The 25879-nt window shown below is 39.8% G+C and overlaps 1 protein-coding gene and 1 long non-coding RNA gene across 12 annotated transcripts in view; one reads left to right on the forward strand and one right to left on the reverse strand.

The window, feature by feature from the left end:
* Positions 1 to 14020, forward strand: part of TMEM132B (transmembrane protein 132B) — a 254571-nt gene extending 240551 nt beyond the window's left edge. For all 5 annotated transcript variants that reach the window (XM_083804471.1, XM_083804472.1, XM_083804470.1 and 2 more), the window contains 3 exons: positions 5790 to 6063; positions 7486 to 7677; positions 8950 to 14020. In XM_083804471.1, the coding sequence (XP_083660597.1) occupies positions 5790 to 6063; positions 7486 to 7677; positions 8950 to 10101 (1618 nt within the window). In that variant the 3' untranslated portion in view covers positions 10102 to 14020. The remainder of the gene's footprint in view (positions 1 to 5789; positions 6064 to 7485; positions 7678 to 8949) is intronic.
* LOC310883694 overlaps positions 1 to 25879 on the reverse strand; it is a 266073-nt gene that overhangs the window by 11357 nt on the left and 228837 nt on the right. For 5 of the 7 annotated variants that reach the window (XR_014573654.1, XR_014573655.1, XR_014573656.1 and 2 more), the window contains 2 exons: positions 23799 to 23890; positions 20735 to 20848 (listed from right to left, as the gene is read on the reverse strand). This is a non-coding gene — a long non-coding RNA (uncharacterized lncRNA). Of the gene's footprint in view, positions 1 to 20734; positions 20887 to 23798; positions 23891 to 25879 lie in introns of all 7 variants that reach the window. The other 2 variants (XR_014573658.1, XR_014573660.1) reach the window with 1 other exon arrangement.

The following is a 25879-nucleotide window of genomic DNA, read 5'->3' on the forward strand; positions in this document are numbered from 1 at the left end:
GTCGCTGTCCCCAGAGAGCAAAGCTCAGTGCCAGCCCTTTCGCTCCCCTGATGAGGGAGCTGCAGGCCGCCGTGAGGCCTCCCCGCCAGGCTGAGCGAAGCAAGGGACCTCAGCCTCTCCTCATACATCTTCCCCCCTAGACCCTTTACTATCTTTGTTGCCCTCCTTTGGGCACTCTTTAAGAGCTTTATGTCTTTCTTATGCTATGGTGCCCAAAACTGTACACAGTACACAAGGTGGCGCATTGCCAACAGGTCAACTGAAACTGTCATGGTCCTCAGCTTTACTCACAGAAGGACTGTAATGTGTTTTTGCTTACCTCACCTCACCACAGACAAGACAGTTCTCATAGAATCACAGAACCACAGAATGGTTTTGTGTTGGTAGGGGCCTTAAAGACCGTCTGTTCCCCCCTCCTGGGACACCTACCACAGGACCAGGCTGCCCACAGCCCCATCCAGCCTGGCCTTGAGCACTGCCAGGGATGAGGCATCCCTTTTCTACTCTCCTCCTGTCTGCTAGGGTTGGTATCTTCCCACCACTGCCTTGTCTTCTCCACAAGAACTAAACATTGCTATAGACTTGTTTGTCAATCAACAGAAGGTGAAATTTCTGAGTATTTCTTCTCCTCTGGTTTCCCTGCTGCCTCATTCCCACACGCGCAGTGTGGCTGTGCTGGTTCAGTTGTCTGAGGGGCTGAGCCAGATGGCAAAATATAACTGGGTTTACAATAATCTTTTAATGTTTTTATTGGTGCTGTCAACAAAAGAAACACTTGTGAAACTACTGCCTCAGCATGGCTGTTCTTCATCTGAATAGCTACTTCTATTTCAGACCTGAATATGCCCAAACCACATCTGTTCTTGCTGATGATGTTTGTTGATCTAATAAAATGTATTACTTCTCCCTATAAACTCTGACATGTTTGTAATTGTAAAACACATGTGATTACAGACATGTTTGCTTATCTAACTTCTTGAATAATTCCTTTAAGCAATGCAAGAGACAGGGTTTTTACACAAACTGTACAAATGCTGCATGCCTGGGCCAGTTTGAGCCAAGTGGCAGTTTCCACCTGCTCTGAACTGCTGTAAGAGCAGGGACATGCTCAAGCAACAGCAATAATGAGGCTCTTTTTATGCCAGAAACTGAGAAGAAGAAGAAAAAAAAAGACACCGCTATGTAAGAGCAGTTACAGAACTTACCAGATCAACCTGTACATATATGGCGGACCTGATTACTGTTACCATTATCCAGAGGAGAACTTCATCTGTGGTGTGTGCTGCTGCAGGTGTGAAGAGCCTCCCTTTCCAGATGAAAATAAGTTTCATGGGATCAGCCCATGATACAGGGTCCTTGAACTAGCATGGACTAACAGAAACCTCTGCTCCTGGAATGGGCTGCAGAAAAGCTTACAATCACAGCAAACAGAAGGTATATATTTAAATTAAAGTCAAATATTGGAGTGGAGAAGAGGTCCAGGCAGCCTCTGCTAGTCTAACAAGGAACATTTACTTTGATTCCTCATGCATCTGCAAAATAATTATCCTCTTTCTGAAGCTCCTGCACTAGCTCTGTGCCCATATATTTACATCTGATGAATGGCTTCAACTGGCATTAATAGGAATTGCATGGCTAAAGCTTCACAGAACAAGCTGGAAATTTAATTTCAGTAAATATTTGCAACTGGAATAACACATTGTTTTCATGAGCTCCCAGGGAAACAGACATTGTACGGTATGACTCCAGCATATGCGTCAGTGTCAGGCATGTAGTTTAGAGGACTTTTACCAGCATCTGGCCTTACTGAACAAAAGCTAATAAAGCCATTGCTAAGTCAGAGTGACCAAAACCTTTGAGTAGCATAAACCTTTAAAATGTACTAAACAGAGTTAAGCCAGACACGGTATTGCTTGTGAATGGCAGTCTGTTGAACTAATGGTTAATTTGGTGGTAGGTCTACTTTGGTCTTGTCTAGTACCAGAGCCAAACACAGGAAAGTTAGCTGGAGTTAAATGAAGGGGAAAAAAAATGCTTTAGTTAAACCTCTTCATGAGTGCTGTCGCTCGGAAATAATGCCATTTTTAGAGTGAATTAAGTGAAACTGGATTCAAACCATTTCATTTGTGAATAATAACATCCACACAAAGCTTGAACACGCTGTAAATTCACTCTTTGTTAATTGAGTTTAATGTCCTATGGAGATAAAGCCACAGAGATTTTTGTTAATAGGCAGATTGCATTTTCAAGATCTGCAGAGGTACCAAATTGCTTTTATTCTTGAGCTGTGAGTAGAGCTATGTGCAACTTCTGTAGCTTCCACTAAATCAACTTCTAGTGGCTTGAATTTTGTATCTGAAATAGATTTTTTTTTTTCAATTAGGGGTGTTGCATATGTTTTTAAAATCTGTAACTTTTTAATGGGTATTTCAAATTCAAAACCAGCAAAACTTATTTCTTCAGGGTTTTTTAAATAGAAAATTAGTATTTGGCCCAAGAACTAGGTGCCTGGTTTGAGAGTCGGGCAAATTAAAAGAGACATACTTAAACTGCTTACAGACAGTGTCTGTAATATAAATTTGTCAGATCACTGATTAGATCAGTGCTAGCAGGCACCCTCACTGTTTTAACTAACTCAGCTCACTGGCAAAGGCTTTCAGCGTGAAATGTAAATTACATGTAATTTTGGCAACCTTGGTTCATTCCAGAAAAGCAGGAAAAAAAAATCTTCCAAAGAAGTTTGCAAAGCAACAAGAAATAGGATAAGAAGGATTCTGAGAGCGATCCAGAGCTAACCTCAGAGATGACCAAGGGGAAAGAAGCAAAATATGTAGCGATAGCTTATATTCATGAAGACACGTCTTAAAGAGAAAATGAGTTCACTGCTTAAGGAAGGATTTTAAGCCTGCTGAAAATACTGTAACAAGAAATTTAAGACTCTAAAGGGAACTATGCAATTCAATGGATTTCAAACATTTTGTTGGGTCCATGGAGACAGAACACTCAATTGCTTTTATTAACTGAATCAGGGATTTGTGGCTTTTGAAGTGAAAATGGACATAATTTAGTTAAAAAAAAAAGAAAAAAGAAAGAACTTGAGTTGGTACCTAGTAAAGCAGGCTTGCAAAGCTCATATTGAAAATTCAAACACCGCTATTTTTTCTTCGCATTGACATAAGGAAGTGTCTTGCCCAGTCCATAGCTTAAGAATGCTTTTCTGGTGTTCCACATTTGCATGCAATAGAAATCATGTACTTATAAGAAGAAATAGACAGATACCAACAGCTGTAAATATTTTTGTAAAGGAAATGGAGCCCTTTGTCTGTTTGAGATACCACAAGAAAATACTCGGGGTTGAATCATCTTTTAGCACTGGCTGCCCACATAGTCCAAAGCCTCATAATACAGGTAGTAGTGCTCCCTCTCTGCCCTTACGTAGCTCTCCTTACACCTTTTGGTCATGCTGCCCACAGCTTACATTTTTGGAGCTGTACGGGCCTGGGACTGAAGCAATTCTCTCTCGTGAACTTGTCTAGAATATATTTCCTCATAAACAGACTAAAGTTTTAGACAGCGAAAGTAAAAATAAGTAAGTACAAAAAATATGAATAGGAGTAACACATTGGATCTGAGTAAAATATCTGGTAGTGTAAAGGTAAAGAAGAAAGCAGAGTAGTGTAAAAAAATAAGTCATTGTAATGTTGAATACGAACATTTTTCTACACAGAACACCAGTTCTGTGTCTCTTTCTCCATAAGAAAATTGGTTCCCACTAATTCTGTGGCTTGGGGGATTTTCCCCAAAATCTGGTAGGTACTTCTCACCTGAATATTTCCTGAGCATTCTTCTCCAGCTCTACACAGATACTAATGGTACTGACTGTGTTAATAAAACAGAGACAAAGCCCCACATCTCAGGACTAAACTTGGTTTTTCCAAAGCCTGAGATTATTCAAAGCTGGGTTATGGTTTAGATAAGCTGAAGGAGGCCAGAATACAGCAATAAATTGTCAGTTAGAACCTTATGGAGTTCATGAACTCTTGTACAGCATTATAAAGCCAAATGACATCTAAATAGGCATGGGTCAGGTAAGCTCTATGAATATCCCTTCTAGTGCTGTCCCTGTGGCTGTTTTGCTGACTGGCTTGCTTCAGCTCTTAGTCTAGGCTGCAGCTCAGACTGGGACAGAGAGAACAATTGAAAATTTGCCTCAACTACTCAACTGGTCTAATTTCTTGGTGTAATATAAATCCTATTTTAGGACCCTGTTTTGTCTTAAGAATTCAGTGGTTATTCAGTGATGCTTCATTCAGTGACTAATGATGGACACTTGTTTTACACACACAAACCCAGAAGGCTGTACCAAATACGACTAACTTGACTCTAAGCATATATATATTCAGCTAACAAATGATGCATTGAGAATATATTTCCAGTGAATTAGATTCTGTAACACCAGGACTTTCTAGCATTTTGACGAGCACATGGGCTTTTCTTAGATACATTTTCAGTATTACGGTTTGCCAACTTTGTCATAAAACAATTTATAACAAAAGCAATTCTGTTTCATAATAGTTTCTCATAGCTGGTATTTCAAAAGGGATGATAAAGGAACACAGTAAACACAAAACTACTTCCCAAAATACTGTGAAAAATAAGAGGCTTACCCTTTATTTTGCACCCTTGCTATAAAGTTGCCTCAGGCTCAATAAATGAGCAAAGAAGGAAGGCAAAATGTTTCTGAACAATGAATTCCACAGCATGAGAGCATAATGAGGAAAAATGCAACCACCTAGAGCTTAATACCTGACTTGCAAGTGAAAAATCCATGTGTTTGCCCCAAGGAATAAACAATAACAATAAAAAAGAATTTATGGGAGACTAAGTATTAAACCAGGGAAAATTCTGTGAGATGTGACCAGCCCTGATATCATGCACAAATCACTGTGATGCCTTATAAAAGGCTTATGCAAAACTGTTATATTGTCACGGGTTATATTTTGCAAGGGGGAAAGAGATAGAAAACATTAATGGAAGTGTACCTAATGCTGCACCTATTCCTAAGACTGAGTCCCACCAGTCTGGGACAGTGTTTGTACATCGGCGAAAGGGATGTCCTGAGTAGTAATTTAAGTGCATAGCTTGTTTTTTTTGGAAGCTCCATGTGGTTGTTACATGATTAAATATAGCAGACGCTTGGATGAACTATAAGAGATTTAAGGGTAAATCATGGTATATGTCTCAAATGTAGAGGGCTTGCTGAGCAATAGCAATATGGGATAAGGTGGAGAAGCATTACATAAGCAGGGATTCCTGATTGTGTTAAAATAGTTTTGAGGAGGAAAACAAAGTGGTACAAATATTATGGGCAAGGGCCCCCTGCAGAGCTGCTACAGGGGGTTTGTTCCAGAACTGCCCTGTCATAAAACTTTCAGGCTGCTTTCCTTAGCCCTCTGCAGGCTTTGACTGCCAAATGAAGACAAGGTGAACAAGCGGTGGATCCACTGACACCTCAGCAATGACAACTACATCTGCAAGTTGCTGGGCAGTGCCACTCAAACAAAGAATTGACTAATGGATGTGACAGCAGCTTTTCAATGGTACAGTGCAAAATCTGTACAAGCTTATCATTCAGATTTAGTAACCCACACTTCCAAAATCTGTTTGCCTGCTTCTCATGCAGTAACAGATGATGCTAACATTAATCTAATTGAAAATGATGAGCAAATGGAGCTCTGCAATGTTGTACAGAGATCATGGCAATTCAGTAAACATGCATCTGTTTACAGGCCTACCCGTGACAGTGAGGACGAAGAAGATGATGAGAAAAAAGGAAGAGGTTGCACCCTTCAGTATCAGCATGCCATGGTGCGAGTCCTCACCCAGTTTGTAGCTGAATCCTCTGAGCTTGGAGGCCACTTGACCTACATGCTAGGCTCTGAGTGGCAGTTTGACATAACTGACCTTGTGACTGATTTCATGAAGGTAGAAGAACCCAAGATTGCTAAGCTTCAGGATGGCCGAGTGCTGGTTGGTCGGGAGCATGGCATCACCACAGTCCAGGTACAGCCTAAGATGTCACTGCGGCTTCAGTAGAAGCATAAAAACAAGTCTGAACGTTTTAATTTTTTGCTGTTTGTTGCTTCCATACAATAGATGAAACTTTACATGAAATACTGCATACTTCAGGTGAAACTTCTGAAGGGATTTATCCATGTTACTGTGACTTAGGAACACAGTGAGATTTCCTGAACAGTGAAGCAAGTTACACGATCCCCACAACTAGCTTCTTTTTATTTCAGTGGCACCTTATGAACCTAACAGAAAATTTTACCAAAGATCTACACACATTTATGTTAAATGTTAAATTAGTCCCTTAGTTAAATTATGTTAAATTCACTAATGTATAATTACATTATGTAATGTATAATTAAATTATTAATAAATATACTAATGTATAATTAGTTAAATTATGTTAAATTAGTCCCTTTATGTTCACAAAATGAAACACAAAAAATGGACACAAAAACACTCTTCAGAAATCTTTCAGAGTGTTCATGTTCACTTATCTATCTAACTTTATTCATATTTGTAAATCAAAATAAAGGAATTATGAGCATTAGAGATAAACTGTAAGCATCCGTAACGTTCCATTCACACTAAGTTTCCTATGTAGTCAACACAAAGAAAGAGGTACTTTTTGGGGCTCAGTTCCTGTCAGCCTAAAACAAACATCACAGAGAGGTCAAGGGATTTCTGCCCTTTAGATGATCTTTCTCTTCAGTGACTACAAACGACCAGAAGGCAGGTAGCTCAGATGCATGTAGCTGCAATGTAGGTGCCTGATGTTAGGTTAGATGATTTGCACGTCAAGTATTTGGGGCTTGATCCATCTGTCTCTGGAATCAGTTGAAAGATGATTTATCTCCTGAGCATGTTAGAAACAAAGTCTTAAAGCAAACTGACAGGACTATTTGGCATGGAAAGACGAAGACAGGCACCCAGTGGGATTTCTCAAAATTCTTTTGCAAATCTTACTTTCATCTCATTCAGGACCTCTGTTCTCATAAAGGCATCAGGCCAAGTTCCTATCACCCAGTCTTTGTGCAGTCACACTTACTGAGTTTCAGCATTAATCAGTGTCTTACACAATGTCTTGTACTATACGGCATTCATTGGAAATGTTACAGACCGTACAAAAATAACTTTTTAAAAAAAAAAAAATCCCTTTAATTTAAACTGTACTTCATAGTTGAGATGAGGCTGCCATATTGAAATGATAGAACGCTTTAATAAATTATTTTGGAAATGCAGTAATTTAGCAGCAAACAAGTCTAATCTCTTGGGGGAAACATGAACTAGAGTTTATACATAAAATGTGACAAATTTGAGATTAACCAAAGCGTTATGCCAATTAGAATCTAATCTTGCTTTCTAACACAGTTAGTTCTTGTTTCATGCACAGCATTTCTTTTCTCTTTCAAGGTTCTGTCACCTCTTTCTGATTCCATCTTGGCGGAGAAGACAGTGGTAGTTCTAGATGACCGTGTAACTATTACAGATCTAGGAGTACAACTAGTTTCAGGCTTGTCCCTTTCCTTACAAATCAGCAAAGCAAATAAGAGAGCTATTGTTTCTACCACTTCTGCGTATGATATTCTTCATACTCCAAAACAGGTAAGATCTAAAATAGGGTACAAAAATAATTGTTTTGTTTACTTCATTTTTGTCAGAAGCTAGGGAAAAGCTACTTGCTGTAAATGTAGACTGCACATACAATTGTGTGATTCTGTGAAAGGCAGTAACTTCATATAGTAAATGCTCTTCATCTTAGTAATCAACTCCTACAGGTACAAACACCCACACAGAATGAACATTAAACTCTCCAGAACTAATGCAGACCTGCACAGCACCGGGAAAGCGTTGGCCATGTCTGTGCATGCATAATGATGTAGAAAGCATTTAGGTGCACTTGAGACACATTTTTTCTGTAGCTAAACATGCCTTAGCTCCATACGCAGAGGTAGAAATCCCATGCCTGAAAAGTCTCTAAGTCAGTTCAGCCAAAACAACCTTTTGGCTCTATGTACAGAAGTTTTCATGGTGTCCATTGCTGAAATTTGATGGGTTTGGGCTTATTTGAATGGTATAATCTGAGTAATTAAATAGTTTAGGATGAGGCCACAGAATAAAGTACATATATCTTTCTCATTATATTTATCATAGAATTGATACTCTATATCAGTAGAGAAAGGGCAACTATCTTTTTAGCGCTAGAAATTTGCAGTAAGAGGACAAAATTTTTTGGTCAAAACCTTATTAAAAATGGTGGGGTTTTGAGTGCTTCTGTAGTTTCCACAAAGAGCTACAATCACTTTTGTACATTTCACAAAATTTTGTATATTTGAAAGCATAACAGAAAATTTAAAATAATGCATTGAGGTGTTTTCCTTAACCTAGTTTGTTTCAATGGGCTGAATGGGATCACCATGGGATCAACCTGTAACAGCTCCGCGCATGGTATTAAGTAAATCATTGAAACTGCAGCATTACAGAGATTCCTCATTATAGGGCCTTTATAAAATTAATTAGCCAGGCCTTTAAAAATACAATTATTTTCATCACAGGGCCCTGGCATTCAAAAAAGGAGTCTCATTTAAGACTTAAAAAAGAATTGGAAAAAAAATGTTTGTCAGCAATTTTTATTAAATTTAGATGACTGTATCTTTGATAGTTACTGAAGATGAGATAAATGCCTAATGGTCTAGAGAACACAAAATTGCAAGAAGAAAATAAGAAGCGAAGTAGACATTTTCATTTTTTCTTTGGAAAAGAAAATACACCAAAGCTAAGCTGTGTGTTTATTTTGCTGATGTCAAACAAACAACAGAGTATCACCTATGTGCTTGTTTCACGCTTTTTTTTTTTTTCGTTCTCTTTCCCTTACAGGAAGCCATAGTCAGTGCTTGGATTTTGTTCAGTGATGGGTCAGTGACACCATTAGATATTTATGACTCCAAGGATTTCTCGATCACCATCACTTCACTGGATGAGATGGTAGTGTCTACGCACCAAAACCTTCAGTCAAAATGGCCTGGGGTAGTGGCAGAAGGGGATGGGCAAGGACCTCTGATTAAAATTGAAATGGTCATCAGTGAACCATGTCAGAAGACTAAGCGAAAGAGCATTCTGGCTGTTGGGAAAGGTAGCGTCAAAGTGAAGTTTGGTCAAAAAGATGCTGACCAAAAAGGAAGCAGTAATGACATTGATGAGACAGATAGAGATTTTAAAAGCCATGCAAGCAATTCTATAGAAAAACCTGCAGAACAAGATAGGACAGCACAGGAATGGTCGAAAAATGGAGCCCTTGGTAATCACGAGGACAATGCAAACAAAAGCACAACTTTCATATCTCCCATTGATCAGGAGTCCCTTGAGGATGACCAGCTCCAAAATAATCCAACTGCCTTTACAGGTTTCCCTGCGCAAGTAGAAATACCAGGAGAAAACAATCCCAGTGATCTCACATTGACTTCAAGAGGATTAACAGATTTGGAGATTGGCATGTATGCCCTGCTGTGTGTTTTCTGCTTAGCTATCTTGGTCTTTTTGATTAACTGTGTGGCATTCGCTTGGAAATACAGGCATAAAAGGTTTGCTGTGAGTGAGCAAGGCAACATCCCCCATTCCCATGATTGGGTCTGGCTTGGAAATGAGGTTGAACTGCTGGAGAACCCAGTTGACATTTCACTCCCATCAGAGGAGTGCACTACCATGATTGACAGAGGAATGCAGTTTGAAGAAAGCAACTTTCTCCTTAATGGGAGTTCTCAGAAGACTCTTCATAATCATATCCTCAGATCTTCTGAGTACATTTGTGAAAAAGAAGTTAAAAGTGAACCTATAAATCCTTCTGGGCCAAAGCAGAAGCGAGTGAAGTTCACTTCCTATACAACAATACTGCCAGAGGATGGAGGCCCCTACACCAACTCAATTCTATTTGACAGTGATGATAATATTAAATGGGTATGCCAAGATATGAACCTTGGTGATTCCAAGGAACTTAGGGACTATATGGAAAGACTGCAAGACAATATGTAAAACTACTTTCTTATGTTTGTAATCACCTTTATGCCTTCTGTTTATGGATGGTGGAGCAGTCAGTCCAGTCAGCAATAGGAACAAGACAGTCCAACCTTGGAGTTACTGAGATGATAAGCTGATATCACTGAGCAGGTACAAGAGGCTGGCTGAGTTAAAGCTGTTTCACCACAAACCAGGATGTGCCCCTAAAACAGCTACCTGTAGGTGTTGGAGGTGTCACACGATGGCTGTTTTTGTATACTGCCTGGTACTAGCAAAATGCTAATACAACTACGCTCAGACTCAGAGGAGACTTCATTTGTTTGTCATCTTTCATGATAAATGGTTAATCAGAAAAGAAAGGGATCTTTGTTTGCATTGATTTTTCTAGTCGTCGTCCTTTGTAAAGCACAGTGGACATATCTTGCTTACAGCCTGAAACAAGGCGTACATTAAAAGGGATCTGAATGAACCTAATTTTATTGCCTATGTGCAATGCAGCCAAGTAGTCTTATTATTTTTTACACATATAAAAAACCCCATGTGGTTAATTTCTTTTCTTATTGCTTATGAATTTTATTTGACTTATGGAACATTATTTTCTTGGAAGGATTTTTTTTTTTTGGTTGTACCAAAGTGTAGTACAGTAATATTTATAATGATTTAAGTTTTCCATTCATCTGCATCAGCCCCTAGAGATACCTCCTTCATCACTGATTATCTTTCTCCTTTCCATATGAGTATATGGGTCGTTAGTATTTGAAACATAGAAAGGTATTAGAACTCTTACTGGGAAAGGGTTGTATCTTCTTACAGGGAACTGTAAATACAATAATAAACCCTGGAATATAAAAATCAAGGAGTAGCCCTGGGTTTACTTTTGTCATTGCTAACATGAAAAGGTAACCTCCAACCAAACAGCACACACTCCAATGGAAAACGCTTTTCTGAAACAGCAGCTTGGTTGACAAAACACATTATCAGAATGAGAAAGCCACATATGGTATTGAGATGCATAGAATATGAAGGAAATTTCCTAGCAAATAAGGAAAGGCTTGGAGTCAGTTTTACTCTTTACTAATAAATTAATACATTGACGATAAGAGTTTAGCAGGACATAGAAGTCCATGTACAACAGGTCATGCCCCAGACCTTGTCTAAAACATCACTGACCTTATGGCTGCTAAAGAGAAAATATTTATACCGTGTTTCATTTAAAAAGGGAGCAGGAAAGAAAAGGCATACTGGGCACATTATAAAGTGGCTATTTGCAGTTTTATCAAGAAATACATGCCGCAGATTCAGAGTTGCTCTCGCACATGCATTATGTGTATTTTTATATTGAAGAATGACTGAAATATGCTGAAAACAATAGGAAAAAAATGAAACTACATAACGAGTAAAAAACCCACAAGAGTAATGCACATGTTCTTATGATGGCTCTTGTGCAATGTACACAAGATCCAAACTACAACTGCCTTACGTGCCATAATTCCCATCTTTTAGGTAGACTGAGATTGGATTTGAATTTTCTAATTCAACTCTGATATTGGAACAGAGCAGACAACTTTTATTCAAGGAAATTCTGCATTTGGTTCCTAAACCATAGGTCGAAACATGTTTAGCATAACTACTATTAGAACTACTAGAGTTGTACTCCTCTGCTCTTCTGATCATTACCAGGTAACAGAAGACCTTTACAGGCTTTACTGGCCTGGTCAGGAAGTGGCCCTTCAAGGGCCGTAGCTCGAGAGTAGAAGTATCACTGAGTTAGGGTGCCTCGCTACCGTCACACTGCCGTCTCCTTGAGCTTGTACCTGGGGCCTGATCCCTGGTTGTCCATAGCACCTATGAGTGGCTGTACCCTCACGCTGCATGCTAATGTGTGGCCAAGGGACAGTCCTACATGCAATGTGGACCTGGCTAGAGGCCATCAAAGGAGACCTGAGGCTTTTCTATGATTTACCACATTGCTTGCAAACATTTCAGATGTTGCTACAGAAGACAGTTAAATACAGGGATCCGGAACTGTTAAGTGTTGGGCAGGAAATGCTTCCGTTCTGGTGTTTGAACTGAGAGAATAAATAAAATACACTTTGGAGTAGAAACAAAAGTGTAAATGAGCTCTGTTCTATTTACCACCGGATGGTAAAGGTCTAAGTAAGCATCTGTCAGCATGGTCTTGAAGTTCTTCAATTAATGTTTTTAGCTGGCTCAGTGGCTGAACATACAGTGGCTGGCTTATGTGCAGTCAGGACTTTCACAGGCATCACACAGGTTATCTATCCCAAAGTTAAATTATAGATACAGTTGATTAGAAATGTGATAGCCACTACTGGTGTTCAGTTAAACAGAAGAATTGGATGCAGCCCACTACAAAAATGACCCCCTCTCCACATTTGGCAATGGTGAAAAAGAATTTCTAAAACTGCAGTCACATAACTTTTTTTTTTTTTCCTTTTTTCCGTCTTTTTCCTTTTTTCCTTTCCTTTTTTTTTTTTTTTTGCATCACCTGTTGTTATATGAAATTTCTTACATGAGAAACGGCAATATATACAACAAAAGAACAGAAATGGGAAGAGAGAATTCTAGTCTCAGTAGCATGGGGACAATGCCATTAAAATAAGTGGAATTGTTCTGGATTTATGCTGCTGGAAGAGCTTATGCTACTTCTCACAAAATCAAAAAGAAAATAATTTAGGTGAATATAATAGATGCAAAATATAGTTCTGAGTTGATGTACATTTGTTTCTATCAAATTTTAGTTTCAAAACAACATACTTTGAATGTAAATTTAATTAAAAATAATTCAAACCAGAAACGAAACAATTTTCAGATGCACATTTTTTTTTCCAGTGAGTTAACCTCCCCCCCCCCCCCCCAATTTTTTTTTTGGAAAAGAAAAAGAAGCCTTTTATTCATGGAATATATAATATTCTGCTTTTCTAAGAAATGAACAGCCTTTGTACATTGATAAAAGTATCTATAGTTTTGAGATTACTGAGCAAAGGAAGCCAAGTGATTAAAAGGCACAATATGTATGTTTGCAAGCAACTAGAATTGTCAACAAAAAAACAGAAACTATACTGACAGGTTAATTAGAATTATGCTTCAGTAGGTACCCAGGGAGGCAACACCTGTAATTTGATGCTGAATAAACAAAACATCTTATTTATGGCATGTATAGAAAAGGCACTGTACGTGAGTTTATTTGCCTGCTATCTAGGAAAGACAATATGTAGTATCAATACACATACAAGGAGATACCCAGGAAAAATACTGAAAGCAAGGAGTGGATTAGTGGAACATAAGGAGTTTGTGAACTGTAAAAACAAAGCTGATGCTGGACCCTCAGCTTTTGTAAGTCAGAGCTGAGCGACTGATGCCAGCTGAAGAGCTGGCACACACAGAATGCAGAAGCAAGAGCTAGCAGTTGTCATCTGTTCAGAACTTTTTACTTCATTTGGACATCACACAGCCTAGCTCCATGTGGTTTGTCTATGCATTCTTTCTCATTTAGGTAAGAATTTAGGAATCCAGTGCCCCGCTCTCCTCTTGATGTACAACCACACAGATTAATGTTTTGAGCTGCTGTTTCTTAATTCATATCGGGGAATGTATAAGAAAATCTTACAGCCATACGACACAGTACAAACAGTCCATGATATAATGGAAAACAACTGTATTTCAAGGTAGAGTACCCTATGAATGAAATATCAATTTTTCATAGAGGATATGCTCTTTTCTGAAATATAAATCATGTGCACTACATTGAAATACACTATAGTGTATTGTGAAATGCATACATTAATTGCTGAATCTATAACACTGAATATGTATATACATCACACCCAAGATATTTATACGATATAATAAGTCTTAGATGTATAACATAATGAATTCTGTACAAAATAAACTGTAAGTTAAGACAATGAAAGAGAACTTTTATATCTGTGTAATTTGTATGCTAAGTTATTCAAGCCTCAGTTTTCATCTTTAAATGTGCCCTTAAAAAAAAGCACACTGATTTTCTACAGGCAGATGTCTGAAATAAAGACTTCACTCTTCAAAAAAGAAGCAACTGAAAGACTGTGAAAAAGACACATACTCTGCTAGACAAATAAACATTCTGTTGATGTGATTTTTAAAACTGACTCTAAACCATTTTGCATTCATACTGGTCATGGTAATCTGCTGGTTGGGTTGTGGGTGATGTGCCCTGGAGCGTGAACAGTAAATTGCACTGTGCTGAATCACCAGTGTATGGACTGTGTAGGTGTCTCTTTGCTCAAAACACCACAAATTACCAGATTAGAGTCCAAGGGTGCCACCCTGCTTTCCCAGCAAACAGTGGTCCAGCCTTCTCTTTCTGCAGTAAGTGATCGTTTCCCAGCACCACATGTGCTGATGATCCTGAACAGATGAACAAATTAAATGACTTCTGTCTTGCAAGGTACAACAGAGAGGTTTTTTTGGAGTTACAGGAAAAAGGTAATGAATTTAACCTGTCCTTTTTGCGCTCCAGTATGAATAGGTTAGATTTTGCTTCAGTGTTAGGAATTTCATTCCAGGAGCTCTTATGTTCCCACTAGAATCAAAGATCCTCACAATGACCTCATCACAAGAGCTAGGAAAGTAGCTTGGCTAAAGCCAAAACAGGAAATTGAGGCTTGGTTTTAGCTTTTGCTTAAGGTCTTGGAGATGGTGGAAAATCAGAAACACAAATTCTCCCGAGATCCCCAGGTATAATCAGGCCTCCCACAGTGGATACAGCACTGGACTTCAGTGCTCAGGATGTGCTTCTGTGCTTTTGCTGTTTTCAACTGGACCACATCTGAGATCAAGTTGTACAAACTCACTACAAAGGTATGGGCTGCCTTTGTGCTAACGGGAGCAATTTAACAGTGACTTGAATGATTTAATGATCACTATTGTCATTTCTAACATATTGAAACTTGTTTTTAGATAGTCAATTGCATGAATGGCTTGAAAACTGTGATTTAGAAACTGCCTTGGAGAAACTAAATTTTAAGGCGCTTTGGGCACAAATTCCAGTCAGTAATACTACTTAATATTCTCAACGGTCAAAGAAGAAACTTGTTTTCATAAATGACACCTTAACTGCCAGTTGTATTTGGTCCCTATTTGACCCTTACTACACGACACATTTCCCCTTAGTAGCATCTTACTAAAGAGATTACAGTGGATCTACTCACACTGCAATGCAGTGCAACTAAAGGTATTGGACCATGAGCCTTTACAGAGGAGAGTCTCTGTGGTTATATTTTACACTTGGAGGAAAACAATCACCTGTTTAAAACAACTATCATGGGATCAAATTTTAATTACCAATGTGTGCATTCGCCAGTGTAACTGAAAATAATTACCTGCATTCATTTGGGAAAAAGTAAGAGGCCAACAAATAAATATCACTTTTTTTTTTTTTCCTTCCAAAAAAAAATGAGTCCTCAGGATTTGGCAGGCAAAAGGCTGTATACTATTATTTGTCACAAACTAAATAGGCCAAATCCTGAAGGCTGCCTCAAGTGAAACTCCCACTGATATTGTTGAGAGATGGACTGAGACAGGACCAAACAGAGACAGACAAGAAAGGCCAAAGCTCATCTGGAGCTCAATCTGGCTACTGCCATTAAAGACAACAAAAAATCCTTTTACAAATACATCAACGCGAAACGGAGGACTAGGGAGAATCTCCATCCTTTACTGGATGCGAGGGGAAACCTAGTTACTAAGGATGAGGAAAAGGCTGAGGTGCTTAATGCCGCCTTTGCCTCAGTCTTTAGCGGCAATACCGGTTGTTCTCCGGACACCCAGTGCCCTGAGCTGGTGGAAGGGGATGGGGAGCAGGATGTGGCCTTCGCTATCCATGAGGAAATGGTTGGCGACCTGCTACGGAGCTTGGATGTGCGCAAGTCGATGGGGCCGGATGGGATCCACCCAAGGGTACTGAGAGAACTGGCGGAGGAGCTGGCCGAGCCGCTTTCCATCATTTATCGGCAGTCCTGGCTATCGGGGGAGGTCCCGGTTGACTGGCGGCTAGCCAATGTGACGCCCATCTATAAGAAGGGCCGGAGGGCAGACCCGGGGAACTATAGGCCTGTCAGTTTGACCTCAGTGCCGGGGAAGCTCATGGAGCAGATTATCTTGAGGGTCATCACACGGCACTTGCAGGGCAAGCAGGCGATCAGGCCCAGTCAGCATGGGTTTATGAAAGGCAGGTCCTGCTTGACGAACCTGATCTCCTTCTATGACCAAGTGACGCGCTTGGTGGATGAGGGAAAGGCTGTGGACGTGGTCTACCTTGACCTCAGTAAAGCTTTTGACACCGTTCCCCACAACATTCTCCTCGAGAAACTGGCTGCTCGGGGCTTGGACTGGCGTACGCTTCGCTGGGTTAGAAACTGGCTGGATGGCCGGGCCCAGAGAGTTGTGGTGAATGGAGTCAAATCTGGTTGGAGGCCGGTCACTAGTGGAGTCCCCCAGGGCTCGGTACTGGGGCCGGTCCTCTTTAATATCTTTATTGATGATCTGGATGAGGGCGTCCAGTGCACCCTCAGTAAGTTTGCAGACGACACCAAGCTAAGTGCGTGTGTCGATCTGCTCGAGGGCAGGAAGGCTCTGCAGGAGGATCTGGATAGGCTGGAGCGATGGGCTGAGGTCAACTGCATGAAGTTCAACAAGGCCAAGTGCCGGGTCCTGCACCTGGGCTGCAACAACCCCAAGCAGAGCTACAGGCTGGGAGATGAGTGGCTGGAAAGCTGCCTGGCCGAGAAGGACCTGGGAGTATTGGTGGATAGTCGGCTGAATATGAGCCAGCAGTGTGCTCAGGTGGCCAAGAAGGCCAACGGCATCCTGGCCTGTATAAGAAGCAGTGTGGCCAGCAGGTCGAGGGAAGTGATTGTGCCCCTGTACTCAGCTCTGGTGAGGCCGCACCTCGAGTACTGTGTTCAGTTTTGGGCCCCTCGCTACAGGAAGGACATGGACGTGCTCGAGCGAGTCCAGAGAAGGTCGACCAAGCTGGTGAGGGGTCTGGAGAACAAGTCTTATGAGGAGCGGCTGAGGGAGCTGGGCTTGTTCAGCCTGGAGAAGAGGAGGCTCAGGGGCGACCTCATCGCTCTCTACAGTTACCTGAAAGGAGGCTGTAGAGAGGTGGGGGTTGGTCTATTCTCCCACGTGCCTAGTGACAGGACGAGGGGGAATGGGCTAAAGTTGCGACAGGGGAGTTTTAGGTTGGATGTTAGGAAGTACTTCTTTACCGAAAGGGTTATTAAGCATTGGAACGGGCTGCCCAGGGAGGTGGTGGAGTCACCATCCCTGGAGGTCTTTAAAAGACGTTTAGATGTAGAGCTTAGGGATATGGTTTAGTGGAGTACTTAGTGTTAGGTCGGAGGTTGGACTCGATGATCTTGAGGTCTCTTCCAACCTAGAGAAATCTGTGAATCTGTGAATTACCCATCAGGTCTGAGGCCTGAAAGGCTGGTTATGTCCTCATACTACCTAACACTGGACCCCGCTCTTTCCAATCTGTAGCACCTCTAGCATATAGCAAACAGAGCAAGTGACAGCATTTAGAGTTAACGTAACTGGTGACACGTTGCATTATGTAGTATTCATAAAGCTTAGAGATACTGTTCTGTGAAAATGGAGCAAGTTGCAAAATTAACTATTTGTTTTCAGTCTGCATTCACCCATTATATTCCTTTTAGCGTAACAGCACATTTCTATTTGTTTCTGTTCCAGTGATGCACGTGGTCAGTGTCCGCAAAGCTTTGGTTACTAAGGGAATAAAATTGAGTTGTCTTATTAAAAGAGGCAGCTTATTTAAGAAATTAAAATGAGGTGAAGGATGTTCTGAGACTCTTTAAGTGTGTAATACTGTTACTTGCTTCCAAAACCATACCTATCAGATTAAGGATTTATAAAGCAATGTGGATAAAGGCTTACAGTGTTCCTTCTGATAATGTTGGTTTAGTCTGTTTAAAAATCAATGGGATCTGAAGATATAAAACCCAAGTAATGAGCTCAAGATTTAGTGGAAATGAACAATGAGTATTTTTAATCCTACAATTTAAAACTGTGGTAGGCAGAGTAGAATACACTCTCCTATGCCATAGTATTATCTGTAAGAAGACTTTTTAATCAGTAGACTTTAAAAACATTAACTAAAAAACAAAGTCCATGTGAACAAAATTCTGACCTTGCTGAAATATGACTATTTAAAGGCAATCATTTTCAGCTAAGTCTAGCTATACTATCTAATTTATACATACATTACAAATAACGATGCTATTTCACAATATAGTTATACCAAAATCTTATCCATTAGTTATTTCCATTAGTTAGTTCAAATACCACACTGGCAGGAGTTATGGTATGCTGTAAATAGGATATAAACTTGGCACCACTGGAATCACAACGACTTTAAATACAGTCAGGAATTCCTAGTATTCTGCATACTGCTGCTAGCACAACCAAAGCCCACAAAAGTTGTTCTGGCCAAGGCCTGACCCTGTCTAGTGTACATATACATACTGCTACTTAACAGCATTAAAATATTCTCCTCTTATTGTTCCAGACTAATTTTTTTTTTCTGAGTACACATTCCAGTGGAATTTATACAGTCTGCATTTTCAAGTATATGTACATACTTCATAAAGTAAAACTAGTAGTTTGTAAAGTGAGTTTTTGTATGAGTTCAGGTTTTGCTTTTTTAAGCACATTTCTAGCTTAAAATGGAATAAAGTCCATTACAATGTGTATCAAGTTCTTCTTGAGAAGTGACCCATACACTATGCAATACTGATCAAGACATCGAATCAAATACACACACTGGGCAAAAGTCTAGTGCAGATTAATGCCAGAGCCCATCTAAGAACAGAAATTTGTTGAAGTTCATGGTCTATAATCTTTGTTGTGATTCTCTTTCTCCATACAGAAACCTTCAACCATCATAAAAGGTGCTTAAAAAGTGAAACATGAGTTGCACCTTTTTTTAAAAAGGATAAACAAACTGATACTCAGAAATCCCATAATGAAAACTTACTGTCTCTACTAAAGCACGAGATGGCTTTACTGTCCATTATGCATTAGCATCTTCTTTAAATACTCCAAAATGTTCAACACATATGAACAGTTGCCATTTACTATACTATGGGCTATAAATCAACTTTTCACTTGCGGTAAAATATTATGGTAAAATATTCCACCTTCCACGGAAAATTAATTTTGACAAGGTACTTAATTTTATTTTCAACAGATAGATTAACAGTGTGTTTTACTTTTGCAATTTAATTGAACTCTGAATACTTTCACTGGACAAAACCCTGAAAGTCTCAGAAACTGTATAAAGCCACCTGGCTAGTGCAAGGAAAATAAAACCACAGAAGACGAATGTTGGTCTAGACGTAGTTAAGACTCCGTTTACATTTCCCCTTGGTTTGTATGAGCTGGGTATAGGTATCCATTTTAATCCCAGGTACAGTAAAAACTTTACTCTGTGCTACGTATGCATGTACCATACATGCATACATATGTCATCATTACTGCTATCCAGCTGATAGCAGAAATTTGACCCACCTAAATGAAAATGCTGTGGAATCTTTTGCTAAATCTAAACTGCTTGGTCACTTCCAAAAGCCTGATTTACAAAAACAGGGTACAAGAATTTTTCTTCTGGAGGAATTTAGCAAGGACTGAAGAGGCTGCTACATAGAAGAATATAAAAAACAAAATTAAGGACTTTAACCAAAGTCAGATGATGTTAATTGGGAGCTTTCCATTGATGTCAGCAACTAAATAAAATCAGTCAGCTAGGATCACACTCTACAATAAGCACAAAAGGCCATTTTCAGAAGTTGTTTTTCACTGAAAAGTAAAAAGACATTGGTCCTACCTCTGACCTCACGTTACACGTATCTGTATATGTGTAACAATAATGGCCGTTCTATGCTGACATGCTATTAAAAGTCCATAACAACAATAAAATGATCCAGCAAGTGCTGAGAAAACCTACAGCATGGACTTCCACAATAACATCTGTCAAACCAACATGCAAAAAAACTTTTCAGCCAATACCAGATAAACAGAGGCTGTGGTTCGACACAGAAAATGCAGTTAATTTGTCTAAAACTGCTCCATAACGTAAGACTGTGGAGAGAGATATACACTTGTTTAGGTACAAAGTTACTGGAAATAAATGCATAAAACTAGGTCCTTTGTCTGGTGTATTTGTAAATACTGTGTTTGGTGCCTGTGTTGACTCTAGGTTAGTTCTGGACCAGTGCAGAAGAGGGTAGCTCAAGTCTTTTCTTGGCTCTGAGCCATCTGTAATGCCTCATTCTAACTTAGCAAATAGCTGAGAAGCACCAAAGCATGCACGACCAAAATAAAGATTAGAAAAGTATTTTAGGCTTTTAGGGTTTGTGCCAGAAGAACCTGAGCATATAACTAAAGGGATTTAATTTGCTGCCCCACAGAAGCTATATGTACTCCTTTAGATAAGGTTCATTAAAAGCCAAAGTGTCTAAGGGCATTCCCTACTTTGGAAAGAGTTCAACTTATTCTTGCTGCCTTTCATTCTGTTTACAACACAAGCAGAAAGTATATTGAAAAAGAAAAGTTGGCAGGATACCTGATCACACTAGGGATGTAATGAGCCGTTTCAGGATTCCCGATTACTTCTCAGATGGGAAGGTGTTGATGACTACCACGCTGAGAGCCATGCGACTGCACCACCTTCTGGACCCTGTCCGAAGTAGAACGGAGATGCTTAGGGTGACTTGCCTGCACAGACATGGAGACATACAGTGCCTCAAAAATCAGACAGTGGCATCACAAGACGAGAAAGAAGTTTATAGTAAATGCAGAAGCCCAATATGCTGCTGAGGGCTCTGCACTTCAGTAACAAAGTGTGAATCAGTCAGCTCCTTTCAACAAGTTTATTATACACCCCAGAGCCACTGTGGCATTCCTGAAACAACAGCTTCCACTTTAAACTAAGCTTCATTTAAGCAAGGACACTTGACATAGTATTTCCAAAGGCAAATAAGGATCAAAGCAAGGATTTTGCTGTATATTCAGCTGTTATTTGACTGTGCTATGTTTCTTTACAATGGCTTACTTTGTTAGGCTCTTGGTCACTGTAACTCATGAGGATGTATAGTATTTTAAGAGGAAATGCTAGTGATTAGAGCCAGCACTGTATGTACCAGCAGTCTGAATAATGGAAGTATGTGTTTGTCAATATAATAGCGTTTGCAAGTCAGCTAGTTCTCTTGACTTGCCAGAGGCTGGTAAGAATGCCCCTGCTTAGAGACATACAACTGCAGGGGGCTGCCTTCATTTTCTGCCATTTTTTAGCATGGAAAATTTGAAATTACTTGACACAAGCTCTTGGTGCCTTTCAACCTGGCCATTAATTTGGACTCATTCTTACAATTAATCACCTGCTGCTTATGTTCACAGGCACTTTTTAAAGCAGGGTTCCAGGGCTTCTCTGTGACCACAAAGCCCCCCTCTTCCCAGGACCTGAGTTAGCCTGTAGCGAACAAGACTCCCCATATTACAAATTCAAGCCACAGGAAGGACCAGTTCGAGAAGACAACTAGTATGATATTCAAATGTGTTGTATCTGCAGGTTGCATAGATTCTAGGAATTCTGCAGTTAGAAGACTAACAATTTTCACAGGAGGGAAAAAAAAAAAAGAAAAAGATTTCTACCATCTTTCTTTGAAATCACTTTCATGAAAGGTAAGAATGTATAGTACTAGACCAGCATTTTGGCCTTCCAGGAAAGAAAAAGCAGAGGCTAGAAACACTGAGGTAACCACATCAGTAAAGAAGTTGGGAATAGTCACATTTTTTTAGTAACAGCATCACATTCACTAAGTGATACATCATGCACTTGCCTACATGGTGTAAATAGAGAAAGCAGAAAAACAGATTCATAGCTTTTTTCTTTTTTTCACAGATGGGGAAAATATATTAGAAGTGCAGCAAATCTCTTAATTACTTAAAACTACATGCTTGTTACTGCAATCTATTTCTGACCAGTTTGATCTTTTTAACACTATTTTTACATCCTAAGACTGGAATGTCTTTATTGTGAGACTCGTTTGCCTTTGTAAACAAAAAATCCCATGAACTAAAGAAGTTGCAGCTGTCTTGCTATGCTGGATTACACCAGAGAAAGAAGGCAGTAATGGACCTTTCCACTGCTCAAGAAGAAAGAAGGGTGCACAGTCAGGGAGGAAGCAGAGCAGATACTAGAGCCTTACCTTGCAGAACAGTGTTGACAAGTGTCTCTGGTCCAGGATGAGCACAAGCCCCCAGTAAAAAGCTACTGAGATTCTCAAGTACTCTTTGGCATCTACATCTGTTTTGACATCCCTTACAGTGTCCAGATACCTCAACAAATCTTTTAGGTGGGCTAAATATTTTAGCTGAAAGCTAACAGGGCTTGTGTTCCCAAAACATCACAAATTATTTATGACCTTAACCTCCCAGTCTGGAAGCACGACTTGGTCACATTTGCAGGTGTTTTTGCTTAAACACTGCACCAAAGAAAACTTATCAAAGCCACAAGGACAGATACCTGCCATTCACTTTGCCACTTATATTGAGAAGAACCTGGTCCAACTATTTTGCTATTGAACAATATTAGCTTTATTCTCATGCCTGCAAAAGAGGGCACTTTTCCTTATACCTATATAAGAAAATGACATGCTGTCATTTCTATCATAGACATAACTTAGTAAGCCATTAAATATGAACCAGTTCACTGAGCAGAGAAACTGAAATGAAAAAAAAAAAACCCACACCCAAATTAGTAAAAAATAATAATAAAAAAATAAAGCCTCAGGCAACATCTTTTTAACTCCCATCACAAAGAATGCAACCATTTAATTTCAATACCATGCATCTACTTTCTCCTAATCTTTTGTCTCGCCTTTGGACTAGAGACATTTTTCCAAAGCCTGGGAAAGCTACTTAGCACCGGTGAGACCACACTGGAATACAGTTTTCACTTCTGGACTCCCCAGTATAAGAAAGACATGGACATACTGGAGCAGATCCAGTGATGGATCACTAAAGGGACTGCAGCATCTGATGTGAGGTAAGCCTGAGAAAACTGTCACTGTTTAGGCTGCAGATGTCTCAGTCTCTCAGTGGCAATCCTAACGATCTCTGTAAGGATGTGATGGGAAGGAATAAAGAAGATGAAATCAGACTCTTCTATGTCACATTCAGTGAAAGAAAAAAAAGGCTAATTGATATTTTTAATTGATTGATTTTTTAAATTTGTAATTAAAAAAACTAATTGAAATACAGAAAATTCCATGTAAACAAAAACTCTTTTTCAGTTGTGACAGTGGTCAAACACTGGGACAGGTTGCCCAGAAAGGTTCTAGAGTCTCCATCCTTGCAGCTACTCAGAAGCCAACTCTCCATAGCCATGAGCAAACTAGTCTAAACTAGCACCGCTTTAGGCTAGATGATCTCCAGATGTCCCTTCCAATTTCAACAGTTCTGTGACAAACAGACACAGAGCAAAAACCATCAGAAAAATAGATAAACATTACTCAGGTTAAAGGATCTGATTTACGGGCTATGATTATGGGTTTAACTATGGGTTGGCCAGTAGAGAGCAGCAACAAACCTGCACACATACATTTCAGCCAAAGGCAAAGGCTTACCTCCAGCTTAACGTATCTCCTCCTGGCATGGAGCTGGTGAAGGGATAGACCAGGGATGGGTGGCATATAAAAACTGCTCATTTATGTTGTAGCTGCAATCAAAACAAAACAAAAACAAACTGAGTGCATTACCTTAGATAAAAAAAAATACACAGATGTTGAACTTTTCCGTCACAGAGAAACATAATCTGCTATGCAGCAAGGGGCCTTGCAAGAAAAAATGAGATCATAAACACCTGACAACAGGGGATATGACAGAAGGGGCAGAACAGCACACTGCTGTTCCCCAATGAACCAAAAACACTGTAGGGAATGAAGGACTAGGACACAAACTACTGAAGATAAAACATCATTATGTGAGCCTTGGCCAACGTCAGCTGCTGTGCATCTTGGTAGCTATTACTGTTTAACTGTGCAAACAAGTGCTTAGTTACAGAGAGTGTTTTCTGCCCTGCATTCGGGGCAAGGAACACAACACAATTTAAGAATTGTTTCCCAGACTCTAGTAGTAGTAAGCAACGTATCCACAGGTATTGAGACAGGAAACCTCAAGGGAGCATGGGACTAGAAGCAATGCAGAGCCAGAGCCCAGTGCATCCCATGCTGTGTCAGACTTCTTGTCTGCATGCGGAGTGGTTTTTATGTTAGCAGCAGAGGGATTATGGCTAGGTCACAGCTATGTAAGTATGTAGGAGAAAATCCTGTGCAGATATACACACAGGTTCTAGGTAAGTCTAACTACCTTTAAATATGGTTCCAGTGCATTTGAAAACTGCCTAAGACACAAAGATAACGTATGAGGATATGGTAGGGTAAAAAGAGGAAGACAGTAAAGGTAACATGACTCAATGCTGGCCAAATGGGCCCACAATTCTTTGTTTTAAAGCCACAATGCTAGTTCAGCATCTACTGAGATCTGTGTCCGAAGGGAGCACTAACAAAGGATAGCATTTTGGACCTTGGGGTCCTGATGGCCTGAACAGGACAGCAGTAAATAAAGCTGTCAGGACTTGTTTCTGCTCCCACAGCTGCTGACAGTGAAGGTACAATAGAGAGCATCCCACAGTATCCATCCCTTGGGGAATGCTGCAGAACTCCCGGGTTGATAAAGCCTACTTCTGACTGTGGCTTCCGTGAAATGCTTTCTCTCTTCCCTCTGTAGACATGCACTACTGTCCAAGGGAGCAGAGCTCTGGCTGGCAGCTGGGAAATTTCCCATATCAGGCTGTACTGCTTGGTTGGTTCCTCATGGCAAGTTCTAATGGCCTGATTTAAGATACTTTGAAAGGGGCTATTTTTAGTGACATATTATACACTTTCCACACTTGCCTCCTACATAGGCAGCCCACATTTGGTGCCTCATTGACCCTGTTCTAATGCTGGAAAGCACCTTCATTTTCCCTCTCTCCTTTGGTGTAATTTCAGGATAAATAAGATATGATGTACTGTGAGTTTTTGGCATCCCTTTGTCAAATACATATCATCTGAGTATGGAGCTGTGATGTACCATTGACAGGGTATCTCCTGTGTGGTTCCTGTTTTTGTGTATGTCATACACAGGTGTTAGCATGTCCCTTGCACACTGGAAAAGGTAAGTGGTTTTGCCATCTTCTCTAGATCTTTTTGCACTAGGCTTGTTGAGATAAAGAGTTTTTCTAGACCCCTTCTCTTTTATTCTTCAGTTACTGTAAGAGGCATAGCAACTTTACTAATTTATTTGCAGAAGCCATTGAAGATTACATCTACTGTGATCAAATCCCCTTAAGTAAAATATAAACCGCTACTGAATGTAAAGCCTAAATCAATAATGGACATGAAATCATCAAGTTTAATCTCAAACACAGTGAACCCAAGTAATCACTCTTCTTGATATAAAACTAATTCTGTTTGACAATAAAATACTACTAGTCTGTGCCATAAACCAATGGAACAAATAACTTTCTTAACCCTGACAGCTGCTGTCCAAAATCATTACATCTCCTCTCCTTAGTGATCAAGCATTTCACTGGAGTACAGTTTCAGCTCAATTCCCTTTCTGCGAAAAACATCATATGCACCAGAAGTTTGAAAGGGTTTCTTTT

This window comes from Anser anser (assembly GCF_964211835.1).
Source record: "Anser anser genome assembly, chromosome: 18".
NCBI classification, from domain to species: Eukaryota; Metazoa; Chordata; class Aves; order Anseriformes; family Anatidae; genus Anser; species Anser anser.